Source organism: Pocillopora verrucosa, chromosome 9 (genome assembly GCF_036669915.1).
Source record: "Pocillopora verrucosa isolate sample1 chromosome 9, ASM3666991v2, whole genome shotgun sequence".
NCBI classification, from domain to species: Eukaryota; Metazoa; Cnidaria; class Anthozoa; order Scleractinia; family Pocilloporidae; genus Pocillopora; species Pocillopora verrucosa.
This window is the reverse complement of record NC_089320.1, coordinates 18,591,624-18,614,390: the sequence shown is the minus strand read 5'-3', so window position 1 is coordinate 18,614,390 and position 22,767 is coordinate 18,591,624. Positions and strand designations below refer to the sequence as shown.

The following is a 22,767-nucleotide window of genomic DNA, read 5'->3' as shown; positions in this document are numbered from 1 at the left end:
AATATTTTTAATCACGTCTCGTTCTCATTTCCAAACAATGATAAATAGAGGATAATACATGGGCGCGCGTAGGTATGAAATTTCTCTTCGAGTGTTTAAGTAAAAGACGAATTTATAAAAACATATTGACGTTCAAAAATTGGGGAGAATATTTTTCGATTAATCTGCTTTGTCCTACCTGACATTCTCTTCAAGGACTTGAGAGAATAAGGAAAAATCTACCATGAGAATCCGAGCATTTCGTTTTCAGCTTGACTGGCAAATTAACAACGTAATTTCCAGATGAGTAGGCTTCCGGACCAAGGCTAAAAACTTTGCTATTGAGCAATTTGGATTTAAGATGATACGTCGTTCTATCATACTTTGTGATACCTACTAGGGTCTACTCGCCCTCCGACCGTCTCTACCATGTTCATTTCAAAGTGCGAGAAGTTTTGTTACCGAGTGCGACAGCTTACTTTATCACAAAGTGCGATGGTCTGTTATTACAAAGTGCGACGATTTTATTACAAAGTTCGACAGGTATTAAAAAGCTTAAGTACGACGATTATTACAAAGTGCAACAGAACATACGTCAGTTGATCAGGGTAGCATTTCCTGCTCACGTTAAGTGGACTATTGGACTGGATAATTAATTTCACTGATCATCAGCTATTATATTACTATATTGATTTATCACCTTTATATCCACTTCTATATTCTGTCTGAATAGTGAATGCAATAATGAATAGGAAAGTATGATGCAATGACACAAGTTTTGAAGAATAAATTTACAAGGTAGCCTGAAGAGGCTAAGTAAGTACATACTCTAAGAATAAGATCGTCAAGTCCTAGTCCAGTCTCTAGTTAAAACGAGACTTTCTCATAAGAAAATAGTGTCTATTTGAAGCAAGAACAGACTGATATGAGTAGACTGCGGTCACCAACCTTGGCAAAACGTTCTGGTGTATCTTTGCCTGAGAAGAGACTTCAAGCTTCTCTCGGCGCAATTACAAAAACATTTTAAGAATTTCGGGTACTAAATTTGGGAGAAATCTTATTCTACAGATTTCAACACCTCGATAACAAAAGATACACGCTTCTATCTATTTGAGTTGTTACTTTATCTCATTATCACAACAATTGAAGTGAAATGATTGTTTTTAAATTTTGCATAGTTTGGTAAAACGAGGTGCTTGATAAAGTCACGTTCAAATTGCAAATATTGTCGTTTTGCGTATTTCCTGACATGAAAATGCTTGACATCACAAACAAAGCTCAGACAAGGATTTTGATTGGCGTATAAATGTTTAAGACACGATCTGTTCTTCATCGGAAATAAAGGTCTCGACACGTGATTTCGCAATTATAAAGCCACACATCCTCTTCACCTCGGCAGGTATTGTTGTCGATGTCACGAACGAAGTAGCTGAGATGAGAAAATCGAAGAAAGACAGTAAAGTTGCAGACGAAAAGGAGAGCTCAAGGAAGCCGAAGGGACGCCGGGAGAGGTTTTGTAACCCTTTTAAGACTTCGAAGGATGAGGAATATCCTGATGGCAAATACGATCTACCTCTGGTCGATTATCAACCCGTGGCAAACCCCGATAGGACCTTTGTGTACGATGATGGCGCTCTGGAAGTCAGCGACACTGGGGTAACCTCTGTGTCACCTCGTGCTCTGAAGATTTTTGAAGCTATTCGTGAAGATGAAGTGGAACTGGTCCTGGAAGAGCTCGGTAACCTGCAAGACACTCACGAGATCGACAAGAAAGACGGCCATGGCTTCGCCCTTATTCATGTTGCAGCACGATACAATTTTAACAGAATCGTCCACACTCTGTTAGATTATGGGGCAGATATAAACATTGGTACCAGTCAGTTTAAGTGGACGCCTCTACACTTAGCCGCCAGGTGTGTTCAAATTGAAATGAAATCCGCAACAGTTAAACTTACGTGCTTTGAATTTAACATTCGTTTTCTTTACATGTCACCCGTTGAACATTTACATACGATCACGAAAAAAATCAAAACTCGTTTCTCTCCTCTGTACTTTGGTCAACATAAAAGATCAAATCGCTGATTTTAGAGATTTAGCACGGGGATGTTTTTTCCTCCACAAACAAACTGTTATATTTCGCTCTAAACGTCGCATCTTTCTGTTTTGAAATATTATTGTTTTGATCTGCTTTGTTTGGTAACGCCATCTTCATATGGCTCACTTTAGGTTTAGTATTTCATGTTATCATGTACTTGTTTTTAAATTTGTATTTCCGTTGAGCTCTGACAGGATAATGTGGGAAGAGTGATCCTTTGGCCAAAGTGTTGATAAAAAAATACTGTATTGTGTGCTTTGTTAAAATTTCTTGACGATCAAAATTTTGACAGATTATGTAAATTTACTGGATATTGGATATGGTTTTGGTTGTGATTAGCATAATGCTGTAACTGAAATAGGCTTAGTGGAAACTATGAACATTTATATGGTCGCTTCAGTTTATAAGGGTCAAACTATGGATATTTCAGAACTGAATCCGTCATACTTTTAAAATATGTTTTTCCTTTCTTTATTTCTCTGGTTTTATTGCCTTGGCCTGAATAATTTTTACGCCTCAGGAATTTTTCGACTGTTCAATAATCTAATCGTTGCTTTTTAAGTTCGCCATTTACAGTCATATAAATTGTCGCTATGCTTGCCGTTCTTCTTGGTATTGGTAATTTTTTCCCACCGATTGTTAGCTTAAGCAAATAACTGTTGCAAAGTTAATCCCATCCAAACACAACAGTCAAAAGAAACATCTAAAAATGTCGAAATTGTTTCTTTGACTTTGATAAGTTTGCTCTGATTATAAAGTCATAAAATTAAAGGTGTCACATCTTTAAGACTTTGGAAAATCGTCAAATCCCAGTTGGCTGTGAAATGTTCAGGCAATAAGTATTTAGAAGTGTATTATACTTGTAAATTACATATATGTATTATTATACTTCTTACTATACTTTCACTTTTATGGCACTTATCACACAGGTTCAATGGTCTCTCCACTGTAAACGTTCTTTTGCAACGAGGAGCAGACCCATCCATTAAAGGTATCAAAGGAAGCACCCCACTGCACTTCGCAGCGCTCCGAGGAAACGAAGAGATCGTAAAAGCTCTTCTGGAGCATCCTTCAGTAAAGATTGACGAAAAAGATGGCTCAGGACAAACTGCTTTGCACCTAGCTTGCGGCGAAGGACATAGCAAAGTTTCCCAAGTTCTCATGAATTATGGAGCAGACATTAGGGCAGTTTCGGCGGACCGGTCGACACCCCTCCATAATGCCATTGTACATGGACATTCGCAGATCGCAAGACTTGTATTTAGGCGAGGTAGGGAAATATGTCTTACAATAGTAATACTAATCATAATTATGGTAATAATGATGATAATGATAATGGAGATGATCTCGTTTTTACTAGCCTCAGACAACGATGTTGACACTAACACAAAGGAAATGGTGGACAATGAAGATCTGCAGAATAACACAGTTCTACATTTGGCGGCGTGGAATAATGATGTGATAACCGCTGAACTTTGTCTTGAAAATGGCGCTAACGTCAACTCGAAGAAATGTGACGAAGCTAGTGCACTGCATTTGGCTGCAATCCGAGGGAACCTAGAGGTGGCTGAGTTGCTGATATCTCGAGGGGCTTTTGTTAACGTTAAAGACGGAGACTCCAAAACGCCTCTTCACAGGTATGTCCTTGAGAATTACTTGCTTTTCCACATTGTGTTTGCTGTTAGGGCAAGACTTTCCTCAAGCCTAACATTTGGTTCCACAAATGGAGCTGTTTTAAAGTAAAATGCTTGTTATGAATATTTGTTTCTTGAAGAAAGTAGAGAACTGAGTTATTGAAATTTAAGACTTGCTGAGAAACATAGTGGTATCCAGTACCACACAAACTCGTTCTCAGTGAGCTGTTAGTCAGTGGGAAGCACTATGTGGATGAGGCTGTGGTAGTGCTACCGAAACAGTCATTCAGTGGGAGTCACAGTAAGCTGACGAGTTTTAAAGGAAACTATTCAGTTACGTAGGTAACATCATGTCATTAGTCGGACGGATCGTCAGCCAGACAGTTGTAGGCATCAAGCTCGATAACTTAAGTTTGTTTCCTGCTAAATTTTGATGACCAATCCATGGCGAATTTACTTTTGCTCTGCAGGGCGGCTATGTTCAACCAAACCAAATTTATTGAACTTCTTTTGGCGAAAGATGCCAAGCTAAATGCACGTGATGGCGAAGGCCGCTCGCCATTCCTGAATGCAGTTGCTGCCGGTCACGTTGAAGCAGCCAGGGCTCTCCTCCAACATGGAGCTGACATCTCTGCAACTGATTTGCTCATGAAGACTTGTGTTCACCTCGCGGTAGAGAATGAACGGCTCAAGATGCTTGCTATGCTTTTAGAGACTCGCGCGGGTACTAACAATTTGTCCAAAGCAGATCTGTGGGATAGGGTCCCTTTACACAGTGCTGCCATTACAAAAGACATAAAGGTAAAGAGAACTGCGGTGTAAATGGTTCATGAATAGTCGCAAAGTAGTCTTCTTTCTGTATACACAGTTGATGTCTCTGCTAAAGGTATTTATCAAAACAATAATCACGGCCGAATAAATATTGTATATACAAACTCGATCGCCAACCCAAGCTCCAAATATACATTATCCCTTTGTTAACCATTCTCCGCTTTCGACATGGCTGATCCTAGCTGCTGGTAAAATGTTTGCCACATATGAATCGAGTATTTGGCATAGCTCGTCGCGAGTTTCCAGTGACGCATAGATAAGTGAAATAACCATAACATTGGAGGCTCGGAGATTCCAATCCTTATTGAGACCCATACCTTTCTTTTCATTCCTTTAAAAGTAATCTATATTATGTGTTATGTTTAAAGTAAAAGCCCGATGAAATAACTTCTTGATAATGTGTCTATCGTACAGATTCTAGAGCTGATATTATCCAAGCAGAAGCAAATGTCCTACCGAGATGTGAATCAGAAAACCCCTGTCCATCTCGCCGCAGAATCGTCCTCATCTAAACACGTTGACTTGTTAATGAAGCGGATGTGTGGCGTTAACGATCGAGACGACCTTGGGCGAACCCCCCTTCATTGTGCGGCCAGGAAAGGACAGCGGTAACAAAATAATAGATTATTTTTACATCACATTCGGTGTTAAGCGACGTACGGAATTAAAAAGTTTGCGAAAAAGATTTCGTTCAATGCAAGCTATTACAACAGCTACCAGGTGATCAATGTAGTCTTACTGATCTCTAATTATCGAAATATGAAAAATCATTCCTACGACATTCTATTTCCACTGGCAATCTGTTTTCTGTGAGTTCTTATTTAGTAATTCCCGATTCTTAAGTTTCTGATGGAGCCACCTTCCATTGCCTCTTTCGACTACAGTTTTTTTTTGTTGACATTAAAACGGAGGATTACGTGAGCTTGGATCGCGTAGGATAAGACATGAAAAAAACTACCTATAAATGGAGAGAAACGTAGAAACCCAGTAGATTTTTTTCAATCTCAAGGGTGCAGTCTAATAACAGTTCAACGGTCTAGTGCTAAATTTACTGTAAGTGACTTTTAACTTCGAGTTACGAATCTTTAGGGGCCTTTGTGAGTGTAACCACCAATGAAATAATGCTTTTTGTGTTTTGCTCATTGCCATGTAATTGATTCCATCTTCATAGGAAAGCTTGTACAGTACTCTTGAGTATGGGAGCTGAAATTAACTGTAGAGACAACAATTTCCAAACTCCGTTGATGTTGTCAGTGAAGGGAAACCACGCCAAATGTGCCGAGCTTTTGCTTGACCACAAAGCTTCTGCTGACCTTTGGGACAACGACGGTGACTCTGCATTACACATGGCATGCGGGCAGGGGCGTGGAGCTATCGTGGAACTTCTTCTGGACCGCGGAGCAAGCGTAGTGCTATTAAATAATAGAGATCATGCATGTTTGGAAACGGCAGCTAAAGCGGGCTCCTGCGAGGTCGCCATGGTATTTGTGAAGCACAAAAGGTCAGTTTTTTGTCGTTGTAGTGCTTAAAGAAACCATAGATGTGGTGAATTATCAAATAATGCTTTTTTTCCGATACACCAATTCCAAATGAGTAACCGGTTACAGAGGTTACAGAGGAACCCCAAAAGACAACCGAATCTCCTTAAATATAACGATTTTTAAATTTTCACCCAAAATATTTGTGTAGTATGGTGCAACAATATTTTTCTGGTTTCCTGACGCTTAACTCTTCTATTTAATTGTTTGCTGTTTATCCTTTTAAGGTGGACAGAATTGGAAAATTACAAAACATCAACAGGCCAAGATGCCATGTCACTCCTTGTTGAGAATTTTCCAGATGCAGCTGAAGTTTTGCTCAATCATTGCGTGCATCACTCTCCGCGCCTCAACGTTTCCGATCCAGACTTTGCGGTTACGTATAATTTTAAGTATCTGGATCCTGGCCCAGACGTTCAAGATTGCCGTAGAAGATCCAGATTCTCAGCTCTTGAAGCCATGATCAAGCACAATCGGCAGAGGCTCCTTCTTCATCCACTCACGCTGAAGTTCAACCAAAGGAAGTGGAGCACATTAGGAAGATATGTGTTCATATCCGATTTTTTCACGTACCTCTTATTGATGATACTCATCACTGCATTTATAGTTGTTCAAAGGGAGGGCCAGAATTTCAGACCAGTGAACAGACAAACCCCAAGGCCAAGGAAACTTAATAACGCGATGGAAGATGATGAAGACGACTACAAGCCTAAACCCTCCGATATTTATCCGACGAAAACGCCTTTTACGCAAGCTGCACCAGTCATAATTATGATATTATCCTTATTCCATATCATTAAAGAATTTTTCCAGATTTATGTTCAACGCTGGAATTACTTTAAGGACGCGTCCAATTACCTTGACTGGATTCTATATTTCTCTGCTGCAATTTTTATGGTTCCCTATCTAACTACTGGAGAAAACCTCGACGACTGGTTTGCAAGCATTTCTGATCCACGCTTACTCTGGACAACTGGAATTTTCGCAATCTTCGTGTGCTACATGAACATGATGCTCTTTCTCAGGAGGTATCGTTTATTTGGCACTTACATCTCAATGTACATTGAAGTGACTAAGACGGTTTTCCAGGTGTTGCTGGTTTTTATTTTTCTCCTCTTTGGGTTTGCCCTGGTGTTCCACATCCTCTTCAAAGAGCAGGTAGGGTGCATCATATTTTTATCTTCTTCAGCAAATTACTGACGTATTTTTCGCAAGCTATGCAATAGAAGCGTGCGAGTGGTTGGGAATCATTGTTAACAAAGTGCTCAAGAATAGTCAGATATAACATTATGGGATTGAACTAGGATGGCAAAGGAAGAAAATTTTCTATTGTTGTTGCTGTAAAATACAATCAAAATTTGCTGCCTCAAGAAAAAAAATCATAAACAATAAACATGTCTCGCATCTTATTGCAGACTGGATTTCACACCGTGCAACACTCTTTACTGCGTGTAATGGTTATGATGATTGGGGAGCTGGACTTTGGCTCAATCTTCATTGATTCAATCGGTGAATACAGGAACGATAAAAAGGAGCGGCCGTTAAATCCATTTCCACAAGTTGGGTTCTTCTTCATCTTCCTATGTTTGATTTTACTGGCCGTTGCACTCATGAATCTCTTGGTAAGAAAATTTGATTCAATAAGTTTTCGATTACACAACAGAATGTCGTTTTGATCTGCGACCTTACCAATATTTGTAAAATCGATGTTTTTTTTTGTTGTCATATGTGCATTTGTGTGGTTGTGGCTCTGATTCAAGAGCTTATTTCGTTTGAGTGCCAAATGAAAAGAAAGATAATGAAATTGGCCAATCACAAAGAAGAAGAAAAAAAATCCAGTTGTACTTGAGGTAAAAGCCAGCAAACTGACTAAAGCGCCGAGTTCTAAGCTTTTCTTTTGTTTTAGGTCGGTTTGGCTGTTGGGGATACTGAGCAAATGAAGAAGTTTGCAACAGTGAGAAGATTGGCCATGCAAATTGAGTATCAAATTGCAATAGAAGAAGCCTATCCTTCCTTCATCATCCGCAGAGTCTACCAGATGGTTTACGTCGAAAAACCAAACAAACACTCGAGACGCAAAAGGTATGAAAGTAGACTAAATGATCACTTCAGTCAATTTTTTTAAACAGATGGGTATGATAAAGTTCATAGTGACATAGACGACGTCACCAGATAGTATAAATTAAAAGTTGGACTCCGCATTATGTTTAAATGGAATGTACAAGGGTAGCATTAAGCAGCAGCGAAGTGTACGAAATGCGGCGAAGTGCTGGGGTTGAGCAGCGGTTGACCAGCATCTCAATCTGGAAGAAAAGTAATACAGTCTAACCTGTATTAAGCGTTCACCCATGGGATTGGCAGGGTGACTGTTTAATACAGGTTGAACGTTGCAGATACGTTTTTTTGTTTTTGTTTTTGTTTTGTTTTTTTTATCTCGATCGTTCAGTGGAGCGTTGAGGAGGACGACACAATAATGAGCAAAGGAAAAACCCGCGGCGAAAATGGAAAAACCGGAAAATGTGCTGAGGTGCAAGACAACAAATCGACCGACAGCTTTCAAAATTACATTCGAGGCGATTGTTCATGTTTTTGTAGCAAGGCATGCAGAAAGGAAAGGAAACCTCGTTTTTAACATTATGTATGGCAAATTTTGTTTTGACGGCGACTTCTTTGTTCGAAATTTGGACGCCAGCGTGGAGCTCCGCCACTGCCAGTCGCTTTCACGAAGGATTTTTTTCTTTTCTTGCCAGAGTGGTACTCTTTCTCTCTTCTTTGGGCCTGTATTTTTTTCTTTTTCACCAAAGACTTTCTTCCGCTTTTGATTTTTCCATGAGCAAAGATTCTGTAAGCAAAGAGCTTCCACGTGTGAATTTTGTGAAGTGCGCGATGTAAACAAAATATGGAAATAACATGAAAATCGAGCCTCAACATGGGATTCGCCCAGGTCCGAGATTATGACACCTTCCTGATTTATGAAATTTTATTTGAGAAATAAATAACTAAATTCTAAATAACTCTGTTGCTTTAAATTTATGGAAACGTTAGGTTGAATATTTGATTTCGGTTTAGTCAAATAAAACAAAAATTTTTTCGGCCTCTCAAGGTGGGAAGTGACCTTAATACAGGTATATATGGTTATATGAATGATTATCCAAATTGTTCTGAGGACATTTGAACTCAAAGTACTAACATTGATTCCGGGAGATAAATATGAAATAAATTTGACTTGAGAGATTATTCGTAGTTGTATTTGAGTGGTTCCGCCTTGAGTGACCGCTTAATACAGGTGGAAGACAATACAAACAGGCCATGGGGGCTCATTCAAGGGTGACCACGACCGCTTAAAAGAGAAAACTACGGTACTTAAGGGGAAAAAAAATTCGGAACTTTGACGACCGAACACTTAGTAACTGGTGCCGCTCAGCTTAGGTTCGACTGAATTTCAATTATTTTCATGCTCTTGAAACCAGAATTAATGAGCTATTACGTTGTGGGCCTCAGGGCTGATGTGCAGGGTACCTCTTAACTTGATGTGATGCAGCTTTGCTGGCTGATGCCTGTGGCTTGCCCATAAGATAATAATGATGTCATCAGTCAACCTCGGCTTGCAGAAAAACGATAAATTTAATCTTTGCTCGTTTTCAATTCTTTACAGAGTAATAGACTGGTTATATGCATGGATTGATGAAGCCACTCCAGAGCCAGTTGATGATGAAGACAGCAAGCCAAATGAACTTGCCGTGCTACACGAAGAGATGACGAAGAACAAGAAAAGGATCAAGACGATGATGGAAATGCTAGAAGCACAAAACAATTTGCTTAGAAGTCTAGCACACAGAATAGACCCCAGCTTTGAGCTACCGCAAGGGAATGAGGAGGCCAGGGGAGGACGTCGCATGGATGGTGTGGATGGTCCAGATGGCAAACATGGCCCATCACGTGAAGGAGGAACAGAAAGCGAAGTACCGACGGATGACACAAGCGCAGAATTCACAAGGGAAGACAAGGCATCAAATTCTCTCTTCGAGGGTGGCTTGTAATTCCCGCTTGGTTCAACGCACTCACTGGAGGCAGTTAAAAGCATCAAATGATCACCCAACAACGTGCTAGAAACGGACGGATTAAATAAAAATGGGACTTGTACCAACAACAACCCTCGCCCGAGAACTTTTTGATGTGACAAGAAAAAGCTGTAGGAGTAGTTCCTTTTCAGTGAAAACTTCTCTCATTTCAAAGCTTTTGCCAAATGTATTGCTAAAGTGCATCTGTGGTTCCATTTACTGAAACAATCCGATAAAAGCGGTAATGTGTGGACTAGCTGATGGCCTGACACTTATTTCTCCTTTACCTTTGCTTAAAACGATAAGTGTTAAACAGGAATATATTTAAACGGGAGAATACACTCAAGGAGACTTCGTTCCCGTTCATCAACAGAACGACTTTCTGCCGTTACGTGTTTAAATGTTTAGTATAATTTGAATATTTTGTTAGTCATTTTGTAATAATACGTGTAGATTGCGTACAGAGTTGTTACCCATGATTAGCGGTAGATACCCAATGCATATAAATGGTCTCGTAGAAAACCTCGATGAAATCGTGTGAGAATCAGTTAAAGCGTTTTCATATTATGGTTTAGAACGAGTGAACACTTGAACAGTACCGATAGTAACGTTGTTATATTAGAGATGTAACATCCGTTCATTTGTAGTTGAACCAGATAACTATTCTTTGGCCGACCAACCGAACATTTCACTATTCTCAAATACATTATAATTTTTTCCATTATTAATCAAAACTATAACAAAAGTTTCGAACGTGATTGGTTATCACCAGCCCGATTTGAACACTGATAGGACAGTGTACGCGTCATGCTTGTAATTGGACAATGAATGATTAATTGTTTTCTTTCTTGCCGGTTAGAATTAGTAAGATTTCTTTCCGAAAACAAATCCGTATGGATTCAAGATCATATCTACAGAAATATTTTGAGACCTAACGACATAACGACCTAACAAGAATTTCAGCGTCTCTCTGTGAGCATGTGACAGACTTTTACCAGATGGTCGAGGAATTCTACACTTCAAGGTCATCAACTTTTCAGTTGTTCTGTCGTGAACTGTTCGTTTTATTTTGCCAATGGAAAATCTATTTCAATTTTTGCGTGGCACAGGGTACGTTATGTTCTTGAATACCAATCAATTAAACGTCTGCAAAATTGTAACGGTCCAATGGCTTTTGGCAGCGATTCTTTTATTGAAGCAGCTACAATATTATCCTTTGTTTATTCGCACAAAGGAACCAACAAAGCAGGGTATATTAGAGAGTCATAATGGGGTAATGGCTTTTACGGCTTAAGTTAAAAGTTTGGCCATTTTTACGCCGAAGGTTAATTTCCGTGACGGTTGACAGAATATTCTTTGCAGCCAACTTTTTTTTTACGTATAACGGTTAAAATTTGTCAATTTGTACGCCTAACGGCTGATGTTTTTTGTTCTTTTAAGGCTAACGGTTAACCCAGACCCCCGTATTGCCTCTACGCTACACGATAACGGGAAAAAGTTCAGGATATTAATGTACCATCAAATTTTGAGTTACCTTCCCTTTTTCAACAAAATCAAACATTACCCAAAATGGCCTCGGCGGAATCCCTTGTCCTGTACCATTTAACTGTACCTCTCCTGAGCAAAGTCAAGCTATATTCCTATGAGTGTAACTCATTTATCAAAATCTTTGACGAAGAATGAATGATAAGTAAATGCACTCGTGATTCATATGGCAAAACCATTTTCAAGTTGATGTTGATCAGAGATGCAGATTATAACGAAAATGAAAAAAAAAGATGTAAACATAAATAAGTAAAAAATACAATTTTCTCTTACTAACAAAATATAGCGTAACTCGTGAAACTGTGATCTGATTCAAATTGAAAAACTCTCAGTTCAAAAGTGTTTGAGGTAAAATTTCCACACAGCCCCATACTACATTATGCATTCAGTTCTTAGAGAGAGAAAACAATGACATTTTACCGTATTTTAAACAACTTTACGGCCTGATACGTGACACTTAAGAGGTTCTCTTGGTGATTTGTTCTATGCGGGACCTTTCCAGCGTCTAAGGTCGAGTACTATATATAGCCGCAGTCTTTTCAATGCGGCACAGCGGGTACACTACTAATTGAAATAAACGTTCTTATGTTAATCACGATCACAATGCAAAATAGCTTGAAATCACAAGCGAACTGACTATATTAACTCTCGCCAACTCGAGGAGAAACAATTAGAATTCCTACGCCTGGAAGCTGGTGATCCAAGAAAACCCGGCAAAATTGCTGCGGCTAAGAAATATGTCGATAAAAAATAACCTCCGAAATAAATACCTACTTTCACCGATGGAAGACGAAACCAATGGAAACACTAACGTCGGTGAAGACCGAAAGAAAGCTCCTTTCGTGAGCAAAGAGAGACTAAATTTGGAAATGAGCGAACTTGGAAAGCCAGTTATCTCTCGAGCCACCGGTTTGTTCGAAGCTGTGCGCGATGGTATAGTAAACGTTGTCAGTGAACAGCTCAGCCGAAAGGGAAATGCCAAAACTATTGATAAATTAGATCAGTCGGGACTTGCGATGCTCCATCATGCAGCACGTTATGATCGAGTTCACGTCGCTAAATCGTTGCTGGAGCACCACGCACGTATCGATGTTCTAACCAGAGAAGAAAACCTTACACCGCTTCACATTGCTGCAAGGTAAGTTTCCTTTTCATTTGCAAGAGTATTTAATGAATAATTTTATGTGTCTTGCAAACTGTTCAGAATTATTCATTTCTGTAATTTGAGAAAGTAAGCACTGCTGGGTTTTTTTTTAAATTTCAAATGAGGTCACGCATTTTATAAAAAGTAGATGTGGATTTGCGATTCTTATCAGCATCGAAAGCATACAAGTTAAATCGCAAAATGCACTAAGCATATTACTTTATTCCCAATGTCTAAGAAAGCTCACATTTATAATGCACGCAAGAAACAATTAGAAGAGCCGAAATTTATGAAAACAAATTAGTTTCCACTTGAGGTATTGTTGACACGTTTTCGACACTACGTGAAGTGTATGTGCAGCGTTCCAACTTCCTCAGATGCATCCTTGACGACAGCATTTCGCCGTCAAATACTGGTTGCTGAAAGCAATAAATATAGACGAAATATGCGGCGATCACAAAAGAATTACTTTAATTTGATGCGTTTTAAGTTGATGAACAGATTAAACCGGGGAACAAATACAACGATGACTATAAAAAAAATGCTCATTTGTATTATCAACGATCATTAATAGTATTTAAGAAGGTAGATACTAAAGAATATGAATTCCTGCGTTAAAAACAACAAGGAAAAAAAACATTGAGACAGTCAAACAAAGCGAAGCACTGGAGCGGAGAAGTTCACAGAGGGAAAAGAATTCCATTTACATCCAGAGTGGAAATATTGCCAAAATCTGTTTGCACATTCGTTTTACTGAACACTTTGTAGTCGTTTGAACTACAAGTGGAAACTTTCAAGACGATTTCAGATTTTGATTTGATTGTTTTTAGTACGATGCTATGCTTGGGGCCTTCAAATGAGACACTTACCTCGTCTGCATTCCAGGCTATTGATCTAATTTTGGTATTTCGACACTTGAAAGTTTATAATAAATTTACCCTCTGGACGTAACGGTATTTACAGTTGTACAGCTTGTTTGGTCTACTTCTTCACAGCGTTCGACCCAGTTACTGTATATTCGGGCTCAGGCGAAATTTATGAACAGTTCGGTTCTGCGTCTTAGATAACTTAGGTCCCAACGACGTAATTAGTATCTCCTACGGGATTAGAATCTTTCGTATGTTATAGTGACAGTTCCTTCTGGGGGGCTACTTATATTACAACCCTGTCAACAAAAATTGTCGTCTCTCTTTCACAGATTCAATTGCACGGCAACCGTTCAGTTGTTGATTGAAAGAGGTGCCAACCCCGCTTTAGCATCAAAAAATGGTAACACGGCGTTACACTTCGCAGCACGCCGAGGGAATGATCAGGTGGCAAAGCTTTTGTTACGTCATTCCAAAGTTGACGTCAATTCGAAGGACTCCTCTCATATGACTCCACTACACTTGGCCTGTGTTAGTGGAAACATGGCCATTTCAAAGATGCTTCTTGAAGAGGGGGCAGATATACGGGCTAAATCGACGGAGCTAATGACCCCTCTTCATACTGCAGTGTACAATGGCAACTCCGCAACAGCTTCTCTTATTTTACAAACTGGTGAGTAGAAAACAGCAACGGCTTTGCGATGGATAGACTGATATAAGGATTCTGCGTTCCTTAGGCTATATTTACTGACACACATACTCGATAAATATTCCATTTAGTTTTTCAAGTCTCCAGCGTCTTAAAACACCTTGTGGGTGACAAGCAAATTTTTTTTTCCAAGAAGTAAACTAGCATAGCAAGATCGTTCACTCAATTTACAATTTACAGTAATTGGTGAACAAAACCCACACGCACACACAAAATTAATTCGACTTGACATCTCGCTAAAAAGGCCATTTCACAAAAAGTCCTTCGGCGCTTATTTCATCTTCCATTGTAACAAACCATTCTATGGTTTGATCAGAAAGCTACATTCTCATCCCAGAATCAACTCCAATTGTTTTTTTTTTTTACTGCAAGCGATAAAGCTGAAGACCTAAAGAGGATATTTACGATTTGAAATTGAGCAAACAGATGACTATAAACGATATGCGATTTAACTTCCTTTTTAAGTATGCGAGTCATTCTCATCGAAACGTATTTCTTTCAGCCACTGAGAGGAGACAAAATATCACTGAGCTTGTGGAAGACCGAGATATAAATAATAACACAGTCTTACATCTAGCAGCTGGAGCAAATGATCTCAAAACAGGGATGGTGTGTCTGCAAAATGGGGCAGACATAAACGCACTCAAATCGAATAATGAGACATCTTTGTACGTGGCAACAGTGAAAGGAAACTTGCAGATGGTAAAATTATTGTTACAGAAAGGAGCTGATGTAAATATTAAAAATGCTGACTCCAAAACTGTTCTTCACAGGTAAACAGATAATTTCTCTTAACTGAGTCTTTGGAGTATCCCATGAAATGTTTATCTCAAGCCGTCTTACATGAAATTGACATCTCGAAAGTGTAATCTTTGGAGGTTCCTGAACCGCAATTTAATTATGAGCACAATGAACTGTCTAATGTGCTTTTTTCTCATCTCTTCTTGTTTGTTGCGCTTGTATATCCATGCCATTTCCACGCGTAATTTGCGATGACGACTCGATCACCTAATCTTCCTAATCATAAAAGTAGCCTGTAATCTGGTTTTAAGAGACTTTTCTGCCGGATGGGAAAGTTTGTCGTCTAGCTTTGCAAGACCTTCAACTGCACCTAAATTAAGTAACTTCAAAAATTGTAAATTCTACAATTTCCATTCCTTGTTTCGATTTCATTTCACGTCCATATTAGTAACTGAAAAGATTTAAGGTCAAGTGATTGTTCAATGCAAAATTGCTTTTAATAGGAAGAATATTTGTGTCCAATTACTTTTTAGGGCGGCTGTGTTCAACCGTGATGACATAATTTCCTTTCTTCTCGATAACGGAGTAGGTTTTGACACACGTGATGCACAAAGCAATACGCCTTTCCTAGATGCAGTAGCGGCTGGTCAGACAAGGTGTGCTCGAGTGCTTCTCCAAAGGGGAGCTGACGTCAAAGCATCTGACATCTTCATGAAGAACTGTATTCACCTGGCAGTGGAGAACGAAAATTTGGAAACACTTCAAATGCTCCTGGAGGAAAATTCTGTTTTATCCAACCTTTACAGGCCAGATGTCAACGAGAGAGTTCCGTTGCATTATGCAGCTACGGTTAAAGACATCAGGGTATGTATGGCAATTGTTATCCAGTTATTCTTTTAATTATCAATCGTGGGCTACTTTTTGAGAGGCCAAATTAGAAAAAAGATACACGTGAAAGCAAGTCTGCAAGAAACTCATTGTAGTCCTTCCGGCTTACCATGTCAGTGGGACAAACGGGAACAAATTTAAATCAGAGAGAAAAACTAAGTCTTAAAACTGCGATGAAACTGCACTCACTTTTCTTCAAACCAGATGATGGGTGCACTTTTGGACAAACAAACAAGGTTCACTTTCCACGATGAAACGCAGCAAACTCCCCTCCACCTTGCTGCTCAGTATGGAATGTATGAACAGGTGGAAGCACTGGCTCGTCGAATAGCCTCTGGACTGAATGACCGGGACGAAAAAGGAAGAACCCCACTTCATTATGCAGTCATGAGTGGTCACAGGTAAAAATAAAAAAAAAAAAAAAAGAAGTAAAAACATGCCCGATTGTTGGGAAGCGATGTGGCTAGAGTTAGAGCACAATATCTTGATATGGAATTCTCACCTGTTTCTATACAATATCGACCATTTAATCTGTCATTCCAAACAGTTAATCAACTTATCCACTTTCTTTTGGACTCTTTCTTGTTTCATGGAGACAAAATTATTTGTGGAGAAAAACCACTTCATAAAAAAAAAAGTTGTTAGATTTTTACTTACACATTTCACCTCGTAACTCCATGCTATCTCTGGAATGTATTTGACAAATAGCCTTTGTGTCTTATTTTAATGCAGGAAAGTTTGTCACACTTTGTTGAAACTTGGAGCGGACGTTAGCACTAAAGACAACAACTCCTGGACACCACTGATGTGGGCGTCAAGCCTGGGCTGGGCAAAATCATGTCAAGAATTGCTCGATATGCAAGCATCTCCGGATGACGTCAACGGTGAGGGTGACACTGCATTGCATATTGCTTGTAAACAAGGTCACATCGGCATTGTAAACTTGCTGATGGAAAATGGGGCAAGTTTAACTGTTTGCAACACCCAGGGGCTCACGTGTTTAGAAGTTGCGGTTCGAACAGGGAACAGCGATGTAGCCATGGCTATGGTAAAAAACTCAAGGTATGCTCTTTCCATTTGCGCTTACAATCATAACCTATTGCTCTTCTCTAGGTATAAACCTTTGGGATTTCTTTAAGTATAAGTTATGCTTATCTAATCGTCTAAGTGGGAAGTTTAGAGAGTATTAATGATCTAGCAGTCGTGAGGGAGTCTTGGTGTTCACACACTCAAGTGGATTTCTTATGCGAAAGCGGTCACCGTGTAGAACTTAAAGGCAGAATTTTGGAGCATCAACATCGACTTTTTTGATAATTGATATCGATAAAAATTGTTCTTTTCCACCAAGGAACAATCCTGCTTAATTTCACTTCTATGTTGGGTAATTTTCCCATCTGACAACTGAGAAATAAACTTTGTACATTTTATTTTAATCAATTTACAAGCGAAGCTAAAGAAGAACTGACTAGACTTGCATAAATTTGCGACTTTCGCAGATGGTCAGAAATAATGGAGCATAAGGACATGCAGGGCCATACACCAATGAGGCTGCTGATAGAGCACTTCCCAGACAGTGCAGAGCTGCTGATGGACAAATGTATCAAGCGATCGGAAATGACAAACACAAACGATCCCCAGTTCTCTGTTACCTATGACTTTCGCCTCCTTGACCCAGGTCCAGATGATCCGGCTTTTGTACACGGGAGGCGTTTTTTCGGACCCATCACCATGGTGAAACATGAACAAAAGAAACTGCTTCTTCACCCACTGACACAGGCGCTCTTGAATCAAAAGTGGTCGAAATTTGGTCGATTTATATACTACTTAAACTTTTTTTCATACTTGATCTTTGTTGGTCTCTACTCGGCTTTCATTATCAACGTAAGGGAATTGCAGACGTTTTCGGACGTCGAAGTTTGCGATGAAGATGAGGAATTTAGTGGAGAGCCTTTGTATTGTGAACCGGCGTCGGATATTTATGAAACAGTGACGGATTTCAGCATAGGATTCTCATATGTAGTATTTGGTATTGCAGTTTTCCATCTTGTAAAAGAGATTTTACAGATTCTGATACAGAGATTTAGGTACTTCACGGATTTAAGCAATCTACTGGAATGGGCGCTGTACGGGACTACCTTCGCTTTCCTGTTGCCATATGTCTTGCCCGATAAAGTCATTGATGATTGGTTCAGGAAAATGACAGATCCTTTCCTTATTTGGCAAGTTGGCGTCACCTCAATATTCCTCTGTTACGCAAACTTGGTTTTGTTTCTCCGTCGGTTTCGTATGTTTGGAATTTACGTCACCATGTTTGTGGAGGTCACAAAGACAGTTTTTAAAGTCCTACTGGTCTTCCTCATCTTTATCTTTGGTTTTACAATTGTTTTCTACGTCCTCTTCAAAGAGCTGGTAAGATAATGCAACACAAACTGATGACATTTTGATTGAGTAATAAAAAGCCAAAGTCAGAGAAATCAAAGAAAGCGAAAAAAAAAAAACCGCAAAGGGACGAATAGAACTTAAAATTCACACAGGCAAAACTAAGAGCCTGTAGGACGAAAATGTGCTAGTTATCAAGAGATAAATGGCTCTCGCTTTGTATCCGATTGTCTGGGAGTTGCTTGAAGTTATTACCTCACTCACTCACCGATTGATTCACTCACTCATCCACTAATTCACTCACTGATTTGTTCATTGATTGATTGATTGATTGACTGATTGATTAACTGACTGATTTATTCATTCAATCATCATCCCTCATTTACCCATTTTGAACACTTGAAGCCTTTCAATCGTTCATTCCTCTGTCATTAATTCAGTCACTTAGTCACTCATAATCCCGCGCTTTCGTTATTCAATTTATCTATTTAACGAAGTATTTCATTTTCGTCTTCCTTTTCACATTATCTCTCTATCCATTTATGTATTTATTTATTCATTCATCTAATATATACTCATTTTCTTGCCACAGGATTCTTTTAAAAATCCAGGTATCGCCTTCATAAAGGTGATAGTGATGATGATTGGAGAGCTTGAATTCGATGACACCTTCGTTGAGACTATTGGAAAAAATACCACGACTGGGGCACGAAAGAATCCCTTTCCTGAAACTTCCTTTATATTCCTTACTTTATTTCTATTTCTGATGGGCATCGTTTTGATGAACCTGTTGGTACGTCTTACTTTCTTTTAATGTCAGTTTTGAAAATCATTTTATTTTTCCCATTTTTTTTTTTTTCACTTCAGTTTCCTTTGACAATTTCTAAGTAAAATGAAAATTAAAGCGATAAAATCAATGAGCGCTTGTTTGAATCAACGAGCATAGATATCTATAAAGCAACCCGCAAAATTAAAGGCCTTAAACTAAGACTCGAAAGAACTTTATATTAACTAAATGTGATGTTTCGAAAGTCTTTAAATCACTAGAATCAGAAAAGAGCTGTTAAAGTTTTACTCGTTAGAACAATCCATTACTCGAGCTTCAGTGGCGCAGAGTAAAAAGTACAGTGAGACTTTCATAGCCTTTACACTTTACCCTTTTACAATTCATAAAAGTGAAGAAAATAAATTGGCGATGATGCGTATCTATTTTACCGTCAACCCGTGTACTTATCTAGCTCCTAAGTAAGACATCCTCGTGGATTTTTCCCCTGTACTTCTACCACAGTGGTCGATTCAGTTTTAGCTTCCGGGCTAAAGATGGAAAAATTCCAACTCTTCCTTGCGTTTTGCTGCTATAAAATTCGTGGATTTTTGTGATATATGTGTATTTTTTTTGTTCAGGTTGGTCTTGCTGTGGGAGATATTGATACCATTCAACAGAGTGCCACTCTAAAAAGATTGGCCATGCAAGTTGAGTTTGTAGCAGAGATTGAGCAGAGCTATCCACGGTTCGTCACACGGCGACTATACCATCCAACTGTAATTTTGAGACCTAATCGATCCAGTCGCTTGAGAAGGTATGAGCAATCACACGAACAATCTCGTACGCTCCGACAAATAGAAAAAAGGTTAAGATTAATCCTGGAAAATTCAAATTTTTCTTATCGAACCCTCGGGAAACATTGACATTAAACTATCCCATAACTACAATATCAGTTCAACTGACTCGAAGCTATGGGTTGTGTGTGACATTGACAATGACACCTGTTTGACTTCCACCACCAAGTTTAGTATTCTATGCTAGCACTATGTTCACTCGTTCAAATTAATAGTAAATGACCGAGGAAAGTTTTCTGTATTTATAATTGTGAAGCTTCTCGCGTGTTTTTCTTCTAAGAAATACAAATACCGCAATTTCAGGTTAATGGCTCTCCTTGGGTTTACAAGGTATGCAAAACCTACCCGTGGCCCTCCTGATAACGAAGAAGAATCTAAGGCCTCCGAGTATACTGAAGTACGAAAGCAGCTCGACAAAACTAAAAAACGCGTCAAGGCGTTGGTGAATGTGGTCGAGGTTCAGAACGCATTATTGCGACGATTGGCCATAAAGATTGATCCCGATGCTGAGATGGAAATAGATGAGGTTAGACCCACTCTGGGTGACGAGCGGGTAGCGTTAGGCGAAGATATGTTCGATGGACAGCCGCCAAATGAGACCACCACTGAAACTCCCCATTTTGAGTCACACATAACGGCTTGCTGATACTTTCAGCTGCTCGCTCAAATTTGAACCACTTGACAGGTCTTGTGGGTATGTTCACTTGCAAAATCGTTGCCGTAATTGGATTTGTGCAACTTGAGTAAACATAATATTCAGCAATTCTGACTCATCAAAAACTCTTCCGTTGGCTCACATGTTAAGGTTAATCATCTGCTACTTGCAATGTCGTCTAAAGAAACAATTGAAGTACTGGCTTGGTCAAAGAAAGAAGAGTATCCATGTATTAAAAAGGCCTCAAGAGAACAAGACAGAGACCTAAGAATGAACTGAAAGAATAATTTTTTAGATCTTTATTTTAATTCTTCCCACTGTTATGACCACGTCGAGCTTCATATCCATCTGACTGGCACAGATGTTTAAACCGCTGCAAATGTTTTTCGCGAAATATTTTCCTAGGATAAAAATACAACAACAAACGCCGCGACAAACCAACTACGAAGTATTTGACAATTACTATTGTATAAAAAAAGCAATTATTTTATAACATCGCACTTGGAAATGGTTCTTCAGCAAAGCACATAGACAAAGCTGCTAATGCTCACCTTGTATTCTCAAACTGGTTGTGAATAATCAGTAAGTCGAAATTACCCCTTTTATGTTTATTCGCACGGTTGTCTTATAGTTTAGTTTTCATTGATAAATACAAATTTTGTACTTTGATAATCTATTAAACAGGGATGATGTACGATGTTAACAAAAGTCAGTGTCATCGTAAAACAAAGCTTTATTTTTATTAAATTGGCTTTTCTCCGTTGTCAAAAAGGAAAATGTCCCTGTGATATCTATTTTTTTTAGAGTAAAAGTGCTAAATAGAGTGATTTGAAGGTGGGCGATTATTACCAAGCCTATGTTTTAAACCTTTTACACCACACAGGTAGCTAGTGCTTTTTGCGCGCGCTGATTGGCTAACTCGGAAGTAAATAGCAAGTACTGTTCACCTCCGAGCAGCCGAAGAAATATAATAGTACGTCAAGAGTTTCAATTCCGACCATTTTTCGGTATATTGAACGACATAAACTATGTTTAGGTATTTGTGTGGTATATACTAAAACAATTAAAACCTGAGTGTCGGTAAAAGTGGTGAATATCCACAATTTTTTACCTCCACTTTGGTAATAATTGTTAATTTTATCAGTGCTGGGATGAAGCATGTTTGCAGTGAGTTATTTTTCCTTTTTTGTAAAAATGATCCCTTTGTTAAATCGTTTTGTAGAAAAAGAAGGGCTAAGGCTAATTTAAATAAAAGCGATTAATTCCCCTGGTTCTGTCTACTTGTTTTTTAGTTGGTTGGTTTGTTTAATTGTTTTTATGACTGTTTCCTGTCGCCCGGCTGTTGCTACGTAATTGAAAATGGATTTCCCAGCATTCTTTGCTTGACCATTGTTTGATATTCAATAGATTACTTTTTGAACGAGATTCGTCTCGTCTCCGAGTCATAATAGAGCAACCACAGCAACGGCGTCTTAGAGAAATGATCTTTATGTCAGGAATTAAAGTAAATGAGGCATATCCATGAGACTTAGAGTAAAACAAAACAAGTAAATCTGAGTGGATTCACCAAAACATACCCCCCCCCCCCCACTCACACACACAACAGCCGCAAGGCATGAGCCTTACTATCAATATGGGGGACGGTCCAAAACAACAATAGGCTGAAAAGACCTCTCCAAAGATGTCCACTTTTTACTCCTTGACTGATGAGTCAAAAGCCTTCCCTTCCCACCCCTAAGCTTTTGATATAGATCCACTTGCAATCCACGCTCAAATGGGCCACTGGCTAGGCTGCATGTAGGTACTACCTTTGCGTTTAGTAAGAGAAATAGAGATCTGCCACTCTCCATCTCCACATCGTTGAATAATTGTTAATCATCGGGTATTGTGGGGCTAAAATGTATTATAGTTCGCTCTCAAGCGCGCATGATTATTCAACCTGTTTGCCCTCATTTTGTCTTTCAGTTTTTACTTTGCCAATTCCCTCATAAGTGATAATTATAGCAATATAGTTTAAAAATAGTACTAGTTCAATAACAGTATATATTCGCTTTGTCAAAGGGCTAACGCTAGAAACGTTAG

At 39.0% G+C, this 22,767-nt stretch overlaps 2 protein-coding genes across 3 annotated transcripts; both read left to right on the top strand.

Moving 5' to 3' along the window:
* Window positions 1-352: 352 nt before the first annotated feature.
* LOC136283253 (transient receptor potential cation channel subfamily A member 1-like) lies at window positions 353-10,599 on the top strand. 2 transcript variants are annotated; one of them, XM_066171780.1, is made up of 11 exons: window positions 353-522; window positions 1,379-1,892; window positions 3,004-3,344; window positions 3,435-3,711; window positions 4,179-4,509; window positions 4,954-5,147; window positions 5,711-6,040; window positions 6,305-7,235; window positions 7,493-7,699; window positions 7,984-8,159; window positions 9,733-10,599. In XM_066171780.1, the coding sequence occupies exons 2-11, from the start codon at window positions 1,414-1,416 to the stop codon at window positions 10,115-10,117; spliced, it is 3,651 nt and encodes a 1,216-aa protein (XP_066027877.1). In that variant the 5' UTR covers window positions 353-522; window positions 1,379-1,413; the 3' UTR covers window positions 10,118-10,599. The 2 variants fall into 2 exon arrangements, with proteins under 2 accessions (XP_066027877.1, XP_066027876.1); XM_066171779.1 differs by lacking the exon at window positions 353-522 and adding an exon at window positions 720-795.
* A 1,672-nt stretch (window positions 10,600-12,271) lies between these two features.
* On the top strand, window positions 12,272-21,947 carry LOC131793773 (transient receptor potential cation channel subfamily A member 1). The gene is made up of 10 exons (XM_059111253.2): window positions 12,272-12,821; window positions 14,026-14,366; window positions 14,905-15,175; window positions 15,677-16,007; window positions 16,236-16,432; window positions 16,764-17,093; window positions 17,528-18,440; window positions 19,003-19,203; window positions 19,815-19,990; window positions 20,334-21,947. Exons 1-10 carry the CDS (start codon window positions 12,421-12,423, stop codon window positions 20,674-20,676), a joined length of 3,504 nt encoding a protein of 1,167 aa, XP_058967236.2. The 5' UTR covers window positions 12,272-12,420; the 3' UTR covers window positions 20,677-21,947.
* The last annotated feature ends 820 nt before the right edge of the window (window positions 21,948-22,767 follow it).

Coding starts and splice junctions, on each gene's coding strand:
- LOC136283253 (XM_066171780.1), top strand. CDS start 1,414: ATGAGAAAATCGAAGAAAGACAGTAAAGTTGCAGACGAAAAGGAGAGC. Junction 3,345..3,434: donor AAGACTTGTATTTAGGCGAG/GTAGGGAAATAT, acceptor CGTTTTTACTAG/CCTCAGACAACGATGTTGAC. Junction 3,712..4,178: donor TCCAAAACGCCTCTTCACAG/GTATGTCCTTGA, acceptor TTTGCTCTGCAG/GGCGGCTATGTTCAACCAAA.
- LOC131793773 (XM_059111253.2), top strand. CDS start 12,421: ATGTCGATAAAAAATAACCTCCGAAATAAATACCTACTTTCACCGATG. Junction 15,176..15,676: donor TCCAAAACTGTTCTTCACAG/GTAAACAGATAA, acceptor ATTACTTTTTAG/GGCGGCTGTGTTCAACCGTG. Junction 16,008..16,235: donor CTACGGTTAAAGACATCAGG/GTATGTATGGCA, acceptor TCTTCAAACCAG/ATGATGGGTGCACTTTTGGA.